At 40.7% G+C, this 21,475-nt stretch overlaps 1 protein-coding gene across 2 annotated transcripts in view; it reads left to right on the top strand.

Annotated features, from left to right (window-relative positions):
• FRMD3 (FERM domain containing 3) overlaps nucleotides 1-21,475 on the top strand; it is a 316,055-nt gene that overhangs the window by 178,369 nt on the left and 116,211 nt on the right. For both annotated transcript variants that reach the window (XM_060155298.1, XM_060155297.1), the window contains exon 3: nucleotides 3,121-3,163. In XM_060155298.1, the coding sequence (XP_060011281.1) occupies nucleotides 3,121-3,163 (43 nt within the window). The remainder of the gene's footprint in view (nucleotides 1-3,120; nucleotides 3,164-21,475) is intronic.

The raw sequence follows: 21,475 nt of genomic DNA, 5'->3' as shown, positions 1-21,475 counted from the left end.
CAACCATGTTACATATAAAGATTTACCTCCTATAAAACACTGCTGCAGAATTACCCAGAATTTATTTACCCATTTTATTTACCCATCTTCCTGATTATGGCCATTAATGTTATTTCTAATATTTTTTAATTTTATATAATATTGCAGTGAAAATTCTGGTTTTTTCCTCTTTGTTCACATGGCCAAATTAGAGAATAAAGGAATTGCTAGGCCATAGGCCAGTCAGGTTTTTAAATTTTAGTACATACTAATAAATTGAGCTCTTTGAAGAAATGATTTTCTGTAATCCCTTGAAACATGATTACTGCTGGCTTATTTTTCTTAGGACTCTATACCCTATGACTATCCCATTGGGGAAGAATAGCTGTCTTGGGAATGTATATAGTGAGTGATTATATTGTAGGCAAAGGTAATTGAGAGGCAAGGGCAGAATATGAATAGGCTGAGAGGAAGAGGAAGGTTGGAGCCGATCAGAAACTGCAGGGCGTATTTTGTAGGACAATGAGAAGACCAGTTCATTTAAAGTAAATAATTTATGTAGGGCACAGATGGCAAATACCTTGCGGCATGTCTTAAATGTTTCCTCCCCCTCGGTGGGAGACATACTCAATCCATCATGGCACAGCAGACGTAACCAATCCATCACCGCACTCATTGTCCCTAAGCCTTCACACAGTCTTGGAGTTTTCCTCACAGCTCTGGGAGATTACCACCAACTAACTAGTGTGGGCACACAAAATGAAACTTACCTGTCATTCCCGGAGGCAGTGAGAAGGTGGGGAGGTAGACCGAAGTTAGGCAGAGAAGGGCTAAGGAATTTAAAGAACGCCAAACAAGGAGAATTTGGAAAACTTATTTATATTTCAGACTTTATTAGCAAAATGACTGGTGATCCTCCTTTGTGAAACAGTAGCAATAGTTATTGATCTCAGGCTGCTGTTATTTGTTTTCATGCCTTAGTTCTAAATTATCCTATTTATTTATTTCTAGAAAAGTAATTTAATCACCAGAGGCCCGTCTTATTATTCTCTTCCATGTGTCCCGCATATTGAAAGACGTGGTCTACCAATTAAACTGTACTTATTAAGTAACAACAACGGCAACAGCAAACAAGCATTCGTTGAGTATTTTTCACGTGCCAGGCACTGTTTAAGCAACCTTACATTTATTAACTTTTTATTAACTTTTAAAATCGTCACAACAACCTTACAAGGTAGGTACTATTACTATTCCCACTTTATAGTTGTGAAATTGAGACAGAAATTAAACATTCTGCCCAAGGTTATATACCTAGTAAGTGGTATAATCAATATGCCTTTCTCACTGTTCAATTTTAACTGTGTAAAGTCCAAGCATAATTTCTGATTAGAAGGAGATAACCAAAAGTACAATGGTACCAAGGGCCAAGAGGATGGGGGGAATGGGAGTTATTGTTTAATAGGTATAGAGTTTAAATATTACAAGATGAGAAGAGTTCTGGAGATGGATGGTGGTGTTGGTAGCACACCGTTATGAATGTATTTAATATCACTGAACTATACACTTAAAAATGGTTAGAACGGTGAATTTTATGTATATTTTACCACAGTAAAAAAATCAGGGGAAAAAGGAGATAATCAGGGTTCCCAACATGCGTTGGTATAATTTTGGCCAGAAGCAAAGAAATTTGCTATATTAGTTTGCTTGCGCAACATGTCAAGGGTAAATGCATGGTTTTCTGGCAGATTCTTCATTTAGAAGAGTTAGATTTAATTTAAATAGCTAAAAGACCCCCATTCTTGTTTAAAGACTTGCAAAGATCTGAAACCCAAGATTGGAGACTACTGATTGGACACTCAATTCTCCAGCTCCTGGGGAGGTAGGGAGTGTTCAGCAAGGAGAATAATACATTTTAGAGTGAACCGATCTGTTGGGAGGCCACGTGCCTGAGGTTAAGGGCCTGTGCTCTGGAATCCCACTGAGCACTAGCTTCACCATTTCTTCCCTTTGCCATTTCCTTGGGAAGTTCTTTAACATCCTGAGCCCAAGATTTCTCATCTGTAAACAGGGTGGTAGTGATAGCTCATGGAAACTCTTGGAAAGTCTGGCACTTACTGAGTGCTCAACAGTGCTAGCTCCTGTTAAACTTTATGGCTACGCATTTACATCAAACAATAGGGATAATACAGAACCTTGAGGCTTACTGGATGCCACAAATGAGATAGAGTGAGGTGTAAATGCTCAACTGATGGTAAGTTTCCTCCTCTTCTTTCGTCTCCAGTAATCAGCAGGGAGTGGGTGCCCCATAAGTGAGGGGTCCCTGACATCTGGATGGATACCCATTGGCACCCCTCTTATCATCTTTATAAACTTCTGGTGTATAAAGTGATGCTTCCTGACGTTCCTTAAGCAGCTTCAGGGGCATCATGGTTAGTGATATCAGAGGCTGCCCTCATCTCGGCATGTCAAAGTGACCTTTACTCATGGTGTGGAGAGAGCTAGGCGCTGGGGCCAGCATTGTGTCTGCTTCAGATACCTGTCAGTAACACGATTCTGAGCTATTCAGGACTTTGGGCTTCTTTGTTTTGTGTTGGAGCTGATTTTGCTTCTTGATGACCTCAGGCCTCTGAAATAAGATATTTAAAATAATATGTTCCTCCCTACTGTGAAGGAAGAATTGCCTCTGTGTGTGACAGAGCTAATGCTGGCTTGGCCCACTCTTAACCTGAAAGGATGCTGCTGGACTGTGACTCGTAGAGGTCACGGATGTCAAAGTCTTTAGCCATCTGTGGTTTGCCCAGAGCAGTGGAGCTCAAAGAATCACCTAGGAGCCAACTAGAGCCACTGGAATATCCAATTTAAGTGCATGTTTTCTCCCTTGTCCTTCTCTCCTAGCAACTGTATGACTCAAATACTACTTAGAAAGTATTAATTCTCTGTAATTTATACCCTTGCCTGTGGTATTATTATTGACTATTGTTCATGTTGATCTTTAGAGGGTGGAACCCTGAGGAATATCTATGGGGAACTGAGGCTGTACTTTGGAAAAAGAATATCTTTATTAAATTCGTTTTAGTTATTAAGTATGCATCACATGGTCCAGCCGTTTGACCCACAATCTCTCTCTTTTTTTCTCCCCAGCACTGGCTTGAACCTAACAAGTCCATCTCCAAGCAAATGAAATGTAAGTGTCAATCTGTGCATTCAGTTTTGCTATGAAATGTCCAAAGATAGACTCTACTTCTTTACAAAGTTTCTCCTGCCAGGGAGGAAATGGATGGAGTTGAAGATCTGGGGGTTGGGGGCTTCTGCCTCCCAGGGAGAGCTGTGTAACTTCTCTCTTATTTGATGGCCTCGGTCTTCCCTGCAGTCACTATTCCTATAGCTGCCTGTGTCTCTCACCCACCCCACCATCTTACCCTCGTATTTCATATTCGAACAGGGGTATTGGTGCCTGGTTCCCTTTGATTGTTGGGGTTGCTAGTAAATGGTTCAGGGTGGGAGGTCAGTCTTGGGGGGGCAATGAGGGAGGCAGGTGTATTTTGAAACTATGATCTTGCTGCTAACTTTACTGAAGATTGTAGTATTCTTTTCCACCCCTCAACCTCCCCAATATATTTTTCTGGGTAATAGCTTTCAAGCTCTGGTGTTCTGAACTGCCTTTTTTCCCCCCTGATGAGCTCTTGGAAGAGTCGGCTAGGGAAACATCTCTCTAGAATATAGAATATCTGGTCATGCACCTGGGGCATTGTGAGGAGGGTGTTGACTGATGGTCCTGGGTGGCATGACGTTTTGTCCTAGTCACCCATGCCAGGCTGTAGTCAACCTGTTTTTATTTATGGTTTAGAGGAGAGCTTCTGAAATGCACCTCAGAAATTCACTGCCTGCCCTGAAATCCATTTATCCCTTCATGTCACCGTTCCCAGGGCTCTGAAATATAGGCGATAAATCAGTTTCTCATCAGAGATCAGGTTAGCGCATATTATGTCGCTTGTCATCATTCAAGGGATTCTTTTCTTTTTCAAATATGAAGAAATTATTCGGGGCAAGATTTTTAAGTGGGAGAAGGAAGAAACTGAACATGGATGGCAAACTAGTAACCCACATACCTATTCCTTAACTCTCTTCTTTTTCCCTCCCTCCCTCTCCCTTTTTCTCTCTTTGTCCTCCCTCATACCTCTCTCTGTCTGCCCCTTCCCGTTCTTCACCCATCTCTCCCATCTCTCAAGAGCAAACTGGCCAGTTCAGGACACACAGCCAGCCAGGTTGTTCAGGCTAACACCCAGGGCTGCTGTGGGCGATGGGTGCAGCAGAGAGAGGGCAGGAAAGATGTGTGAGATGCAAACAGGGGCAGCAGTGCACATGCAAAATTCAGAGAGGTCAGGCTCTTGGGGTGAAGCTGGAATGGAGTTGGGACAGACATCGCAGAAGAAGTAGCAGAACAGAATTATCAGGAAGCTTTGTATAGAATGATATGCAGGATAGTGAGAATGAACTAACTTGTCTGCGAAAAAAAATAGCTCATGCCTGGCTTTTATCCCTTAACTACAAAGTTTTGATATTTTTGTTAATATATTTTAAAATATTTAGATAATTTTCCAGTACACTTATTTATAGTAAATAGTTCTTTGACTTTTATTCTTAAATGTCATGAAATATTTTCCTTAGGGCACACATTTTTGAAATATAACTTGTCTCTAAAGTAAGATGTATTTCAACACTTAATAGAAGAGAAAATTTTATATTTGTGAAGAAGTTTCTGCTTAAGAGCTTTGTGTCTACACATACTAAATCTGAACAACCAACTCAAGATATATAATGTTTGGGGAAAGGTGGTTTCAAAATTGATGTATGACTATTGGCCAGTTTCAATCTAATGACAAATAGAATCTGAATCTGGAAAAAAGAATTGTGTAAAATTCAATTTCTAAACCAGACACGGTGACTCACTGATTCTAGGAACCAGCAAGGGTCCTACCTGTCACCTAGTCCTCTGTTGTATTGTTAAGAACATTAGTGATCAAACAATTATGTAATTTTTCTCAAGATCACAAACCTCGTTTTGTTGTTGTTCTTGATGTCTTTTAGTATCAAGAATTTCTTGTGTTCTTGTGCATATGTCCTGGAAATATTCACTATAATGTAAATTAGAAAAAATTTAAGCTAGGGCTTATAGACTGTTAATGCAGAAAAACTGGGTCCAGCCCTTGGGACTCATCCATGAGTTTATCAACAGGATCTGGTTGCAGAACCCCAGGCAGCTTCCTCTTTGGTTGTGGGTATGCTGTTTATATTCTGACTACCTTTGAGTAGGCAGTGAGACCGTAATTCCTTGGAGGAAGAGTTTGCTCCATTCCCATCTCACTCACCAGCGATGACCAACTTTCAGGTCCTTTGCCCTGACCCCATTAAGATCCCTCTGACTATGGACATTCCCAGGGTTGGCAGAAGGCCAGCTATCCTGGTTAATAAACTTTGTACAAAGCCATTATTATGTCTTACTAACATTTTTGAAAATAGTTTTTTAATAGTATCATGTTTGTGGTTTTTCTAGCAGTTCAGAAAAGTTTAAACTATTTCCTTTCTCCTCCTGCTCATATCTCCATGCTTACTCCAAAGAGATAACTGTTGTTAACAGTATTTTATAGATCCTTCTGGGAATTTTTATGTATGTATAAGCTCCCCCAACATATATAAGGCCTTTCCTAAACAAAAATGAGATCAGTCGCTATATATTATTCTTCACCTTGTTATTTTTCTTAATAATTTTAGAGACTTTTTTCCGAAATCAGTGATTGATGATTAGCCTCATTTTTAAAATGGTTTTCTGGTAGATAATTGTATGCATCTGTGTAATTTACTTATTAATGGCCATCCACATTGTTTATAGTCTCTTCCTAGTACAAATTATGCTGTCATAGACATGCTTATATGTATATTCTTGATCTTGTACATCTGTCCTAGAAATTCCTAGAGGTTGAGTTGTTGGATCAAAAAGTATACACATTTTATATTTCCTTGGAGATAAATACCCATCCAAAGATCTTACAGTAATTCACTCCACTAATGTTACATGAGAGACCTTGTTTCCCCCAAATCTTGTTGAAGATAGGTATATCAAACTTGTTTTTATGATGACCTCATGTTTATTAAGGAAGAGAAATATGTAATTGAAAAACTAATGAACTGGGCAGTTATTAACTATCAGTTTTAAAACTGAGAAACTTCTTAAACCAGTCTTATTTCTCCTCTGACCTTAGGAGTTACTTTCAATTTTATTTTTTAAATGAACATATGGTAAAATTGACTTTATTTTGTTCTACAGCGCTATGAATTTTTAGCACACAGATAGATTTGTGTCCTCCACGGTCAGGATACAGAACACATCACTCTAAACACCTGTCTTGTGCTGACCCTGTGTCGTCACACCCACCTCCCCTAACAACTAACAACCACTGATCTGTTCTCTGTCAATATAGTTTGTATCTTTTGAGAGTGTCATATAAATTGAGCCATACAGCTTGTAATCTTTTGAAACTGGTTTCTTCCACTCAGCATTAATAACTCTGAGATTCATCCAAGTTCTTATGTTTCAATACATGATGCAGAAAATTAATGAGAATAGTTGGTCTTTGAAAAGGCCAAGAAAAGTTGATAAACCTCTAGCAAGACTGATGAAGAAAAAGACAGAAGACACAAACTACCAATATCAGTATCAAAAGAGGATCTGTCACTGCAGACCCCAAAGAACAACTCTAGGTATGAAGTTCGACAGCTTAGATGAAATGGACCAATTCCAAAAAAACCACAAATTACCAAAACTCACCCAATAAGAAATACATAACATAAGTAGTTTTACAATTATTTAAGATACTAGGTTTAAAATCTTCCAGAAAGGAAATCTTCCGCCTACTTGCTGCCATTGCTGTTGCTGCCAGAACCCCTATTCTTGCTCTTCAGGCCTTAACTAGGAGCTTCTAAGTCTGTGCTGATGCCCAGGTATCTCTGAGTTCTGTCCAGGGGACACAAAGGGGAAAATGTGGTGAACTCAACACTGGTTCACTGATTCTTTGAATGCTTGTCTTTGTTTCCAATCTGCCTGCTACTGTTTACTTTCCAGAGACCTTAAATGGCTGCTGCACATATTCTGTCCAGGTCTTATAGGTGCATTCAAGGCGAGAGACAGGGTGGGGAGCAAGTAGTCCATCCTGCCCAGAACTGAAACTTTAAAGTCAACTTTTAATAATTCCTTGTCTACTGGGTAAAAATGCAGACAGGCTACATAATTTACTTGGGAAACATTGAGGGAATATCTTTCTCATTTCTGTGTTCCATCACTGTATATCCCTAAGTACAAATGTGGACTGAGCTGGTGATTTGTTTTTCTTTCAAAAGTACTCAGGTAATAGACTGCCTGCAAACAAAGTGTCAGATGAAATGCATATATTTTTTTAACATCTTTTTCGGAGTATAATTGCTTTACAATGGTGTGTTAGTTTCTGCTTTATAACAAGGTGAATCAGCTATATATATGCTTATATCCCCATATCTCCTCCCTCCTTCATCTCCCTCCCACCCTCCCTACCCCACCCCTCTAGGTGGTCACAAAGCACCGATCTGAGCTGATCTCCCTGTGCTATGCTGCTGCTTCCCACTAGCTGTCTATTTTACATTTGGTAGTGTATATATGTCCATGCCACTCTCTCACTTCATCCCAGCTTACCCGTCCCTGTCCCTGTGTCCTCAAGTCCACTCTCTATGTCTGCGTCTTTATTCCTGTCCTGCCCCTAGGTTCTTCAGAACCTTTTTTTTTTTTTTTTTAGATTCCATATATATGCGTTAGCATACGGTATTTGTTTTTCTCTTTCTGACTTACTTCGCTATGTATGACAGATTCTGGGTCCATCCACCTCACTACAAATAACTCAATTTCGTTTCTTTTTATGGCTGAGTAATATTCACTTGTATATGTGTGCCACATCTTCTTTATCCATTCATCTGTTGATGGGCACTTAGGTTGCATCCATGTCCTGGCTATTGTAAATAGAGCTGCAATGATGAAGTGCATATTTTGAATGTTTGGTTTTCAGAGTCCTAGCTTTCTGTGCAGGAATGCTGCTATGTAATACATACTGACTCTTCTCACTTCAAACCTATAGCTTTTTTTTTTTTTTGCGGTACGTGGGCCTCTCACTGTTGGTGGCTTCTCCCGTTGCGGAGCACAGGCTCCGGACGCGCAGGCTCAGCGGCCATGGCTTACGGTCCCATTCGCTCCACGGCATGTGGGATCCTCCCGGACCGGGGCACGAACACGTGTCCCCTGCATCGGCAGGCGGACTCTCAATCACTGCGCCACCATGGAAGCCCCAAACCTGTAGCTTTTTTAGCCTTGTCCCCATGACTGTGGAATGTAGCCCAATGTGTATACATGCAGAGACACACATCAAGAGGACAAAAATTACATGTCCTATAGGATCTATATAACCACACAAATTATACTAGCATGTAAAGGTTTTAAAAAGTTATACACTATGATTCAGAGGTATGGAAATCTAACATTATTTCCCCATGACTGAATTCCACTTGCTGTGAGCCCCTATCTCCTCTGGGGGTGAAAAGTTAATCATGCCACTTCAGGGTAATTCAGCATCTGCCTGTTTAGTATTTGATCTCTTTCAGCAAATTACTCAGTGAATTCATAATTTAAACATACTCACTTGAAAATGCATACCCTCTGTTGGAGTATTTCTTTTCCTCCTTCCCCAAAATGGCATCATGAGGCAGGGGAAGCTTACTTACCATCCACCATGGCCACGAGGGTGACATCTCTCTCATGCACAGTCCTGAGACCTGAAGGACTCATGTGTCTCATGTGATTTGGCCTCTGGTTGCTGGCATCTTTCCCTACTGCATCCTCTCTGGATGTAATTGGTCCCACTTGGCCTTTGTGCGTTGGCATGTGCTGCTAAGACCTGTGGCTCCTGCCATGGTCTTGACCTTCAAGGCTATAAACTCTGCCCTCTTGTGGTCCCCACTCCATCCATGTCTCTTTCACTGGTTGCATCTCAGCCCTTCTGTATTCACCACTGGGACAGGTAGAAACTGCTTAGCCTCTTCCGTGCCATGCTTCAGCCTCAGGGAAACTCGGTACAGTATCTAGAGGTTCACCCTCTGCTTGAACACACCGTGCTGCCATTTCTTCAGTGTGCTCCAAAGTTCCAAACAGAACACATCCCCTAAACTCTGGGGTTTCCTTGTCTTGCCTCCACACCTCACTCTGTTCGGCCAAGCCTAGTGTGCTGAGGAGTGCTGAATTCCTTCTCATAGCTCCAGAAAGCATCTTAGCCTCCGTTATGTCCTCTCTGGATCTCTCCAAGCTCTCCACCTGCCACCCCTTCCCCACAACTAATATGGCTTTTGCCCTTGGTTATAAGATTAATGTCCTAATGCAATAGCTTTTTTATACACAAGCTACTGCTGTCTCTCAAATGTAATGAAAAAGAAGTGCTATTATTTACAATAGCACTAACAAGTAAAAACACAAATTTCTTATAAATAAATGTGCAAGATCTATATAAATATAACTATGAAATTTTACAGTGGAGTTACTGTAGAGTAGATAGCTCAATAAATGGAGACTTCTCATGTTTCTGGTTAATATTAATGAAATCAATTTGTCACAAATTAATATAGACATTCAATAATGTTTCAAGTCACAATTTCAGTGAGGTTCTCTATGGCATTTAACAAGCCAATTCTAAGGCTCATTTGCAAAATAAAATGCTCAAAAGTAGCCAATAAATATGCAAAAAAGAACAATGAACAATGATGGGGTTTTTGTTCTATTAGCAAATCAAGGCCTATGAGCTATAGTAATTACAAAAGCCCTCATGATTAATCTGTTAAAATAGAGAAGGATAATTTTTTAAATTGTGATATTTCAAAAGCTGATCTTGTGCTCAATGGAAAAAGTGTAGAATGGAAGTTATCATTTTGTCTCAATATGCTTAACTTTATTCAAAATGAGCTATATACATTATGATAGAAATGCTAGGTTAAAAATAGTAAGTAATACTTATAGAATGAAAATTGAATGAGTATAGTCAATTCTGTATTCTTGTTTTTCTTATAAGAGATGATTCAGAGTGCAGTTCAGCCAACATATTCATTCATTCAACAGAAATTTTTTATAACCTTTTGATCTGTTCAGCCATTTCTCCCATCCCCCATCTCTAGCAATCACCAATCAGTTCTCTATCTATTCTGTACGTTTTTGTTTTTGATTTTGGTTTTTTCTTTAATTCCACATTTAAGAGAGATCATATGTCTTTCTCTGATTTTTTTCACTTAACATAATGGACCTTGAGGTCCTTCCATGTTGTCACAAGTGACAAGATTTCATTCTTTTTAACGGCCAAATAATATTCCATTGGCAGGAGTTCATTCTTTTTTAATGGCCAAATAATATTCCATTGTGTATATATATACACCACACTTTCTTTATCCATGCATCCATTGATGAACACTTAGGTTGTTTCCATATCTTGGCAATTGTGAATAGTGTTTCGGTGAACATGGGGGTGCATATATCTTTTTGAGTTAGTGTTTTTGTTTTCTTTGGATATATACCCAGAAGTGGAATTGCTGGATCATATGGTAGTTCTATTTTTAATTTTTTGAGGACTCTCCATACTGTTTTCCATAGTGGCTGCATCAGTTAACATTCTCACCAGCAGTGCATAAGGGTTCCCTTTTCTCCACATCGTTGGCAACACTTTCTTGTCTTTTTGATAATAGTCATTCTAACAAGTGTGAGGTGATATCTCATTTTGGTTTTGATTTGCATTTCCCTGATGATTAGTGATGTTGAGCATCCTTTCACGTGCCTGTTGACCATCTATATGTCTTCACTGGAAAAATGTCTGTTCAGATCTTCTGCCCATTTTTAAGTGGATTGTTTGGTTTTGTGCTATTGAGTTGTATGAATTCGTTATATATTTTGGGTATTAACCCCAAAGATATGTGATTTTCAAATATTTTCTCTCATTAAGTAGGTTGCCTTTTATTTTGTTGATGGTTTACTTTGCTGTGCAGAATCGTTTTAGTTTGATATAGTCCCATTTGTTTGTTTTTGCTTTTGTTGCTTTTACTTTTGGTGTCAGGTTCAAAAATTATTACCAAGACTTATATCAAAGAGCTTACATCCTATGCTTTCGTCTAGGAGTTTTATGGTTCTATATTCAAGTCTTTAATCAATTTTGAGTTGATTTTTGTGTGAGGTGTAAAATAGTGGTCCAGTTTCATTGTTTTGCATGTGGCAAGAGAATTCCCAACAACATTTGTTGAAGAGACTAACACCATTTATTGAAGAGACTGTCCTTTCCCCATTGTATATTTTCGGGTCCTTTGTCGTAAATTAATTGACCATATATGGGTGGATTTATTTCTGGGCTGTCTCTTCTGTTCCATTGATCTAAGTGTCTGTGTTTATGCCAATACCATATTGTTTTAATTATTATAGCTTTGTAATAGAGTTTTAAATCAGGGAGCATGATGCCTCCAGCTTTGTTCTTCTTTCTCAAGATTTTTTTGGCTATTTGGGGTCTGTTGTGGCACGATACAAATTTTAGGATTAAACATTTTCTGTGAAAAACACCATTGGAATTTTGCTAGGGATTTTATTGAATCTGTAGATTGCTTTGGGTAATATGGACATTTTAATAATATTAATTTTTCCAATCCATGAGCACGGAATATCTTTCCATTTATTTGTAGCACCTTCAGTTTCTTTCCTTAATGTCATGTAGTTTACAGCATACAAGTCTTTCACCTCCTTGGTTAAATTTATTCCTAGGTATTTTACTCTTTTTGATGCAATTGTAAATGGGATTGTTTTCTTAATATCTATTTCTTTTTTTTTTTAAGGGAACGCTACTTATTTATTTATTGATGGAATTTTTGGCTGTGTTGGGTCTTCGTTTCTGTGCAAGAGCTTTCTCTAGTTGCGGCAAGTGAGGGCCACTCTTCATCGCAGTGCGTGGGCCTCTCACTGTCGCGGCCTCTCTTGTTGCGGAGTGCAAGCTCCAGACGTGCAGGCTCAGTAGTTGTGGCTCATGGGCCTAGTTGCTCCACGGCCTGTGGGATCTTCCCAGACCAGAGCTCGAACCCGTGTCCCCTGCATTGGCAGGCAGATTCTCAACCACTGCGCCACCAGGGAAGCCCTTAATATCTATTTCTGATAGTTTGTTATTAGTGTATAGAAACACAGCGGCTTTTCACTGTTGAGTATGTTAGCTGTGGCTTGTCATAAATGGCCTTTATTATGTTGAAGTACGTCCTCTCTATACCCACTTTGTTGAGAGTTTTTATTATAAATGGATGGTGAATTTTGTCAGATCCTTTTTGTGCAACTATTGAGATGATCATATTATTTTTATCTTTTATTTTGTAAATGTGGTGTGTCACATCAGAAGTATTTTTTATAATTATGGAGTCGAACACGGTTTCCTAAGGAAAACATCAAACCCAGAAGTAACAAAGCAAAATGCTAACAAATTTGTACAAAATTTAAATGTTTGTACTAGAATATCTGGTTTGTTCACTGAGCAGAGTAGATTCTCAGTAAATATTTGTTGGATGAATGAGTATAAAAATGAATTATAAACAAATTAAAATATAAGCAAAATAATGGGAAGAACATTTGTCAAATATATAAAAAGTAGTAATACGCAAAATATATAAAGTATGATGCTACAAACCCAAAGATAAACAACTCAATAGAAAAATGTAAAAAAAACACGTAGAAGGAATAAAAATAAATGGCCAATAAACTCATAAACAGATGCTCAACATCATTAGTAACAAGAAAAATGCAAATTAAAACAAGATATTTTTGTTTATTATTCTGAGAAAATTCTAAATATTGATAATATGCAGTTGCTGTGGATGCGGGTAACACTTCTGGTGGGAATGTATAAAACTGGTAACGCCATTTGGGAGGGAAATTTGGCCGTACCTTTCAAGATTAAAAATGCCTATCTCTTTTGATCCAATGTCACTTCTGTGAATCTATTGAAAGCAAAGTTGATTCTGTAATAGGTATATGTGCAAGGATGTCCACTGCAGTATTGCTTGTAAAACTGAGAATTGGAGCAATAAAAAGCCTAGAAACTTTGGTAAGGCTAAATAAATTATGTGGAGTACATGTAGTCATTTAAAGGAATGAAAACAGACATATATTATTGACATCAAAATAGTTTTTAGATATATAGTAGAGTTTAAAAAGCAAGTAAAATTCCACATATAAAATGACCCATTTATATGAAAATAAAAAGGTTATTATATTATATGAATATGTAAGTGCATGGAAGAAGGACTAAAAAGATATATACTGACTGTGGTTACCACTGGGGAAGAGAATGAGGTAGAGAGAAGTGAGGTCCTCATATTTTCTTACATACAGTTATATTTTACTCAGATCTCTTACAGTGAGAATATATTCATGTATCACTTGGTAATAAAAAAGAGAAAATAAGAGAAAGCTTTATGCAAAAGTCAAGAAAGGAATAAAGGTAGAGAGGAAGAAAAGGAATCAAAGTGCATTAAGCATGTACAATAGAAATAGAGACCTAGATGAAAGAAAGCCCATTTAGTCTTCTGAAGAGGCTCTCTGCTTAATCCTGGCTGGTGCCTGATTAGCCCGCCAGAGTAGTTAAGATCTTATTCTTGCTCTATTTATCAGGTACGATGCTGCTGCCAAGCTCTGTGAAGGGACAGGGGTTCTTGGAAATGGCTGCTGCATGCAAATCAAGGTGGGGAAGACCCCCATCCTCTGTGTAACACATGGATTTGATTCAGCCATAAGAGCAATCTTGAGTCAAGTTGCTGGCTGTTGTCTTTTGTGCTCCCTCCCCTAAGTTACAGTGGTCTTTCATGGAAGCCCAAGACGGCATGTAATTTGTGTCTCTGGGAATATTTATGAAAATTCATGTTTATGTAGCAGTCCTTAGCTTTTCCGTAGTCCTGGGGGCTAACCTAATGAATAGGTCCCTAGCTGCTGAATGATTTTGTCAATAGGGAGCATATATTCCTCTGTAGCACAGGCAGAGAATACCAGGAGCATAGACTTTGCTCTGGTGTCAGGAACAGGAGAACAGCCACAGGTCCATACCCATTCATGAGGACAGTTGATGCCTGACTCCCAGTTCTGTCCTTCCAGTTATTCCCAGTGCTGAGTATTATTAGTTCCGAAGGCTGCCGTAACAAACTACCATACACTGGCTGGCTTGAAACAATAGAAATTTATTCTCCCACAGTTCTGGAGGCTTAGAAGTCGAAATCAAGATGTCAACAGGGCCATGCTCCCTCTGAAGGCTCTTCTAGCTCTTGCTGGTTGCTGGGCAGTCTTGGCATTCCTTCCTCAGCTTGTAGCTGCATCACCCCAGTGTCTGCCTCCACTTTCACATTGCCTTCTCCCTGTGTTTCTCTGTGTCTGTGTCCAAGTTTCCCTCTCCTTTCTCTTCTAAAGGTATCAGTCATTGGATTTAGGGCTCACCCTAATGCAGTATGACCTCATCTTAATTAATTACATCTTCAAAGACCTTGTTTCCAAACAGTGTCACATTCGGAGATTTCAGGTGGATATGAAATGTGGGGGGACACTACCCAGCTCACTGCACGGAGCACCCCAATTTAGATTTCCCACACCTTTCAGCATTCTTATTTACTCTTTGGGTGACCTTCATGCTTTTGTTTTGTGGCTCATTTTTCCTCCTTTGTGTATGTGTTCTTTTTTTTTTTTTTTTTTTTTTTTTGCGGTACGCGGGCCTCTCACTGTTGTGGCCTCTCCCGTTGCAGAGCACAGGCTCTGGACGCACAGGCTCAGCGGCCATGGCTCACGGGCCCCACTGCTCCACGGCATGTGGGATCTTCCCGGACCGGGGCACGAACCTGTGTCCCCTGCATCGGCAGGCGGACTCTCAACCAATGCACCACCAGGGAAGCCCTGGGTATGTGTTCTTCTTTGCTGAACTTGACCATATGCTTCTGACAGTAAAGCTTCATACATTTTACTTCTCCAAACACCCATAGTCTCAGTAACCCCAGCTCTAGACCTATTGGGGCAGCCTGTCCCATTGCCCTCATGTGTATATACATGCTCATCTAATCAGTTCCCCAGTATTTAGTTTGGAAGATTTCTTTACTTGGTCCATGGCTTACTACAAGGCTAGGCATGTGATCAGTTCATAATAATTGCTTGTTGACTAGAAGCAAAATACTTCTTTTAGGGAGCAGGCAGAAGAATTTAAGCTGCTATGTTCTTTAAAACAAAGCAAAACACACACATCTGAACAAAACGCATTGCATAATCAAGTACGTGACACTAAGTTCCCAGTCGCTGTGGAATAGTCTTGGCTGGTTTTGCTCTTTCCAGTTTTCTTCTTTCCAGCTTTGGGAGCAGGTTTCTTTTATTCTAGTCACAGCTCAGTACGGTTGGCCAACTTTCTCTTTTTCTCCCGGGTTCAACTATTTCATCCAAAATTTCCATTTTTAATCCTTCTTTCAAAAAGTCTGTGCAGGGCTTCCCTGGTGGCGCAGTGGTTGAGAGTCCGCCTGCCGATGCAGGGGACACGGGTTCATGTCCCGGTCCGGGAAGATCCCACATGCCGCGGAGCGGCTGGGCCCGTGAGCCACGGCCGCTGAGCCTGCGCGTCCGGAGCCTGTGCTCCGCAACAGGAGAGGCCACAACAGTGAGAGGCCCGCGTACTGCAAAAAAATAAAAGTCCGTGCAGTTTGGGCCTATAAATAATGTCCACATTGTGCTCTTTATTTTCCAACATGGATAGAAATAATGATAACAAAAGTAATGACAAAAACCCTTAATTTTATAATGTGCAATTCTAAATGATGTGTACATTTAATAAGCCACAGATTTCTAATTTTTAACCTTATCCTTATGATGTGGTTGGTGGTGACATTGATTTCATTTTGATTGGGTACAATGGTGGGCTTCGGGGAGGACCCAGCACTCCTTGTGGGGAGGAGGGAATGTGGCAGGAGTGGTGGAAAAAGCAGAGGAAAAGGAACGTCCTCCAGCAGAAGCCCTTATGTCACCGGGGAGATACTTTCAGGGCTTCCTTCTTCCTTCAGGAGTGCCCATGTTGTTTCATAACGGACCACGTGATTCAAAACTACAAGTGTGTTGGCAGCATAAAAGTCTGAATGATAACCATGATGGGCCAAGAGATTCCATGCTTGGTATGTCAGTACTAGAGGTGGTTCAAATGCGGGTCAACCAGGTTAGGAAAGCTCTATTCATATCTGTCTCCCTTTGTTTGGAAATACTTTATAATGCCTCATTTCTAGATGCAGTTTTGTAGTAAAAAATCTCAGTACCAAGTTACATAAGTAATTGCATTTGGCTGTTATAATTATTATTATTATTATTACAAGTTGATTTATGCCAACCAGCGTAACTCCTGAGGGACCAGTTAGTTACACAACATCTGTAGCAAGCAGGCACCTGGATCTCTTGCCTTAAGTTATTTCATGCACTTTTGCTAACTTTTTTTTGGCTGAAACTCTCAGGTCACTGCACCCTAGTCCCAGGCAGCAAAGCTCTTCTTTAGAAGCAGGACTGCCAAATATCTCTTCATATGTGCACCTATTTCATGTGTATTCCATTTCCACTCCTTCCTGAAGAATGACAGTCCCCCTCTCACCCTTTGAACCAACATATAGGACTTAGGTCAAGTTGAAGGGCTCTACCTCATCCATGTCGGTTTGTTCTTCAACCTCTAGAGTAGTAATAACTCCTATGGGTTTAGCGTGAAGGTCTCAGGCAGCCTGCTGAGTGTTCAACGTTATTAACTCGTGCCATTCTCATAGTGGTCTCTGTAACAGGGCCCCTGGGTCAGACCCAACCTGCTGTCTGGTTTTGTATGGCCACAGGCTGGGAATAGGTTCCATATTTTTAAATGGTTGGAAGAAAAAAAGAAAAGATGATATTTTGTGCCATATGAGGAGTACATGAAATTCAGATTTCCATGTTTTATTGGAACACATCACGCCATTTGTTTACATCTTGTCTGAGGTTGCTTTCACGCTACAACTGAGGGGAGTAGTTGAGATAGCGACCTTGAGGCCTGCAAAGTGAAAAATATTTACTGTCTTACCCCTTATAGAGAAATTTTGCAGATCCCTACTTTAGGTGGCTGGTTGCATTATTATCCCCATCTTACAGATGAAGAAATGTAAACTGAGAGTTTTAAGTTTGTCTGTAGCCATTTGTCCACATGGTGAACTTGAGATTAAACATGTTGGATATCAAAGTCCCTGTTGGAGCTTCTCTGGAGCAGCAGAGGCAGTCAGAGAATTCCAAGAACAAGTATTTGTGAGGGAGCTTCTCAGCCCTCCAGTATCCTCTAACAGAGCTCTTAGAGTGTGACTTCCTTCTGTGCACGTGTGTGTGTATGTGGGCATGCCTGTGTGTATGATTAAAGCATAAGAGAGAGCTGTAACAGGAGGAGGATGAATTAAATAAATTTTTTTAAAAATCCCTGCTTTAGAAGCAGAGGAGATGTGGTACCAGTAACATCTAGGAGGCTGCTGCTTGTCATTTCAGTAAAAGAGGGATGGAGGGATTATCCCTGCTGTTGATGATAGTAACAGTTGTTGCTGAATGATAATAATCACTTCCAACTAGAAGAGAGCAGTCGTTAAGAGAGCAGTTCTCTGTGGCTGGCTTATTTGATCATATCCCAAGAGTTATAGTTCGGTAAACGAGTGAGTGAGTAATGCTTTGCCCTTTCGGTGCTGTCGTTTTGCACATGCGCAGAAAGAGTGTGTGCTCCTGGGCTGTTTCATCGCGGACCGCCGCTCATCAGCATCCCTGTGAGTGCTGCTGCCCAACGGAGAGGTGGGGTGTGGTCCTCAGCTCTCACTCTAAAAGCCCTGGAAGGAGCTGGGAGGGACAGTGTTCATTTGGTTGGGAATAAAAAGGTGTCAGTTGTTCTGAACGGGCCAGGAACCCCTGACGCCTACTTGGAGTCCTTTGGAATGTAAGCCTTTTATTTGTGGGGTGTTAGGGGTCCTTTCTGCAACCAAACCCTTTGAAATATTTCTCCAGAGTCTGAAAGAGTCTGACAATTGGTCACATTTTTTTTTTTTTTTTTGCCCAATATAGTCCCAGAGGAGGGAGTCGTAAGAGAGACATATTCCAGGTGTGGGTATTGCCCTAACATCTGCCTGCCAGAGCCATGGGCTCTATGCCTTAACTACTGTTTGAAGGAGTTTGTGAAGGTTTTTCATAGCTGTCAACCAGAATGTGTATGAGAAAGATCATGAGTTTATGGGTATATTCCCAAAGTTACGTTTTTTGTTTTTCTATTGTTCTTTATGGTGATTGGAGAAAGACCACTGCATTTTAAGGAAAGCTGCTAAGGGATGTTTCACTAGCAAAAACAAACACACAAAAAAATGAGATTTGTTTTTACAAACGTTTGAGGATGGTTGTCGATTAAAAATAGAAAGTCATTTTTTTTTCATTTTCACCAGGGAGCCTGATCACCTAATCGTTTCTTATCCCCATCCCCATTTCTGGGCAAGGTTTCAAAGTGGAGATGAGGAAGTCTGTTTCTGCTTTATAAACGGCTATTCCTCTCCCCGTGTTCTCAATGTTAACAAACCACCCAAATGATAATACCCTGAGATCTGCTGATGCAAAAAGGGGCCCCTAAGCTGCCCAGTGGTGACACTTGGCCTCCCCAGCCCTCGTCTGGCAGGTAGAGAGGGCTGTGGGAGAGGAGCCCTGCCGTTTCCAGTGCAAATAACATGCTCCTGGCATTTTAAAGTGGAGTTTTGCATTTTTTCCCTTCTCTGCTCCTCAGCGATGTTCTCATTGTTAGCACTTACATGCATGGCTGAGTAATGCTTTTTTAGCTGTTGACTTAAGTACAATTCAGTCTTCTCCATCTCTTCCCTCCCATTTCCAACCTCCCGTTTCCTTCTCTTCTTCTAGTAGGAGTGTTTCCCTAAATGTGAACTTTTGTTTGTTGGGATATTGTGCCGTGTGCATGTACCAAGAGACCACTGGATCTGTCCGAACACCTCTGGGGAGGTCGACGAGAACCCCGGTGCTGTACCCTCTTCCAAAGCAGGAAACAGAGAAGTTAAGTGTCTTGCTCAAGGTCACTGTCTGAAGTCCCTTTTGAAGTTTGGGCACTCATACCCTGGGGGATGTGGGGTTCCCACCTCCCCGTGTGCTTCTATCACTGATGCCAAAGCCTTAGTACTACAGGAGAAATGAACTATGGTGTTGCCTCCCCGTGGGGTGACCATGCTGCCCAATCTAGTAAAGCCACATAGTGGCTCTTCATGATGACACTGTCAGGGAAGGGCCCTGAGCAGAGTGTGGGCTTTATTGCCTGCGTGTTACCTCCATGCCAGGTGTTTCCTGCTCTGCAGATAGCTCCTTCATCAGACATTTCCAACTCTGATTCTGCGCCAAATATTTGGCACAGGTAAGAGGCATCCTTTGCTTCCTTCCTCTTTCCCTGTAGCTTAAGAATAAAAAGCATGGGAGCTGGAATGGTAGAGACATTGAGCTGCTAGGAGAAGGGGTAGGCTCATCTCCAAAAGAGGATTTCGACCTCAGACTCATACCGGGGAGCACATGCCGGCTATCACCTGGAGCCTGGGAAAGCTCCTTTTCCAGAATTTACACAGCTGGTGTTTTGACCCCAAACCACTGCCAACACACATGGGGGGGTTGTTTAATGATTAAAATTTTTAAATAGTTGTATTTCTCCCCTTGTTTATTTTTCTAGAAGGTAGTAAAGAGAATTTCACGTACACTTGTGACTTTGGTTGCGTGGAGATGAGAAAAAGGGAATGGGTGGGGGTGGTCTTCCCATATCCCTTAAATCCTTTATTCTCCTCCATAGCATTTATGACCTTCAACATCCTATATATTTTGCTTATTTATTTTGATTTTATACCTGTTTACCCCACTAGAATGTGACCTCCCTGAAGACAGAATTGCTTATATTTATATCTAAACCTGGGCCTGATACCTAGTAGGTACTCAAATTTTTTGTTGATTGAATTAATTAATCCTTCCACTAGATGTAGCTATTCGAACCAACTCCAGAGTCCCTGAATTTGTTCCAGATGTTGAAGGGCAGAGGCTGAATTGTAGGACCTGAGATTTTCAAAATATAAATCCTAGAAAGTGCTATAGTGATTCAGATGGTAGACCTTCTAGACTAGTATTTTGATGGGATGAATGTTATGGCAACGCCTGGCTGTTCGCCTTGACATCTGCCTCAGAGGTTGGACATCATCATTCATTCATTCAGCCAGACAGGCAGAGAGTCGATCTTTTATCAATAATTAGCTCTGGGGATAGAAAGCTGAACAAGATATATAGGCTCATTCCCTCATAAATCTTGTCATCTATAACTAGATCAACATTTTGGGGGGAAATTATTTATCTTTTCAGCCTCTTCCAACCCTGTGAAGAAGCATTCCTTAGTGTCAGTGATGCTGGATCAATATGAGACAACAGTAGGGGTATATATGATGGTGGAAGAAAATGGGTAGAAAATTTCAGACTTGAAAAGTGCTGCCTCCTGATTTTTCTGCTACCTGCTCGCATCCCTTCTCTGATAAGGGGTCTATTGGTGAGCATATCATTAGTACCTTGTATTAGTTTCTTCCATGATCACATCCTAGCAAATGGCAAGATGCTTAGTGACTTTTTTCTGTATGGCTTAGCAATAGCATATATGAAAAGAATTCTAGCTGTTGGTCTTTTGTAGATTCAGAGTGAGTCCACATTGAGATGAGGCTGTTGAGGGTGAGCAACAGTTATGTCCAAAGCGAGGCCGGGGATGGTTCCCTCACCCGAGCAGCTCTGGCAACCCCTGGCGCCCTGTGCTTGAGGAAACACAGAGGAGGGAAGAACACACCCAGGGTGAGGGCACTCAAAACTGCTTCATATGAGGGACAGTTAAAAGAACTGGGGATGTTTATTTTAGAGAAGACTCAGAAAAACCGTAAGCTCTGTCTTCAAATGGTGGAAGGGCTCTCCATGTGGGAGAAGCATTAGATCATCCTGGAGCCTCAGGTCTTGGAACAAGGATGGCTGGGTGATAGGACTTCCTACAGTCAGGGTATTCAGAGGTGGCCGCCTGGGGAGCCACCTCTGAGCCTCACTGCTTGATCCCTTAGGAGGAAGGCAAGTCCTAATTTGTATCCTATCCGATGAGCCCAGGTTCCTATTGAAGCCAGCCTAGGGCATGGCAAGCAGATATGCTGACCAGGTAGAAGAGAAAATGACAGCTCTCATTTGGGTCTGCTTCTGTGATCCTCCTTTCCTCTGTTTGCCTTCGGTCAGATGATTTTATTCCCCCAAATTCAAATATTCGGAGTCTCTATTAAAATATATATATTTAATAATATATGAAATAGTTAACAATACATGGAATCAAAATAC

Source organism: Lagenorhynchus albirostris, chromosome 7 (assembly GCF_949774975.1).
Source record: "Lagenorhynchus albirostris chromosome 7, mLagAlb1.1, whole genome shotgun sequence".
NCBI lineage: Eukaryota > Metazoa > Chordata > Mammalia > Artiodactyla > Delphinidae > Lagenorhynchus > Lagenorhynchus albirostris.
The sequence above is the reverse complement of the archived record's forward strand: the minus strand, read 5'-3'. Positions and strand labels throughout refer to the sequence as shown.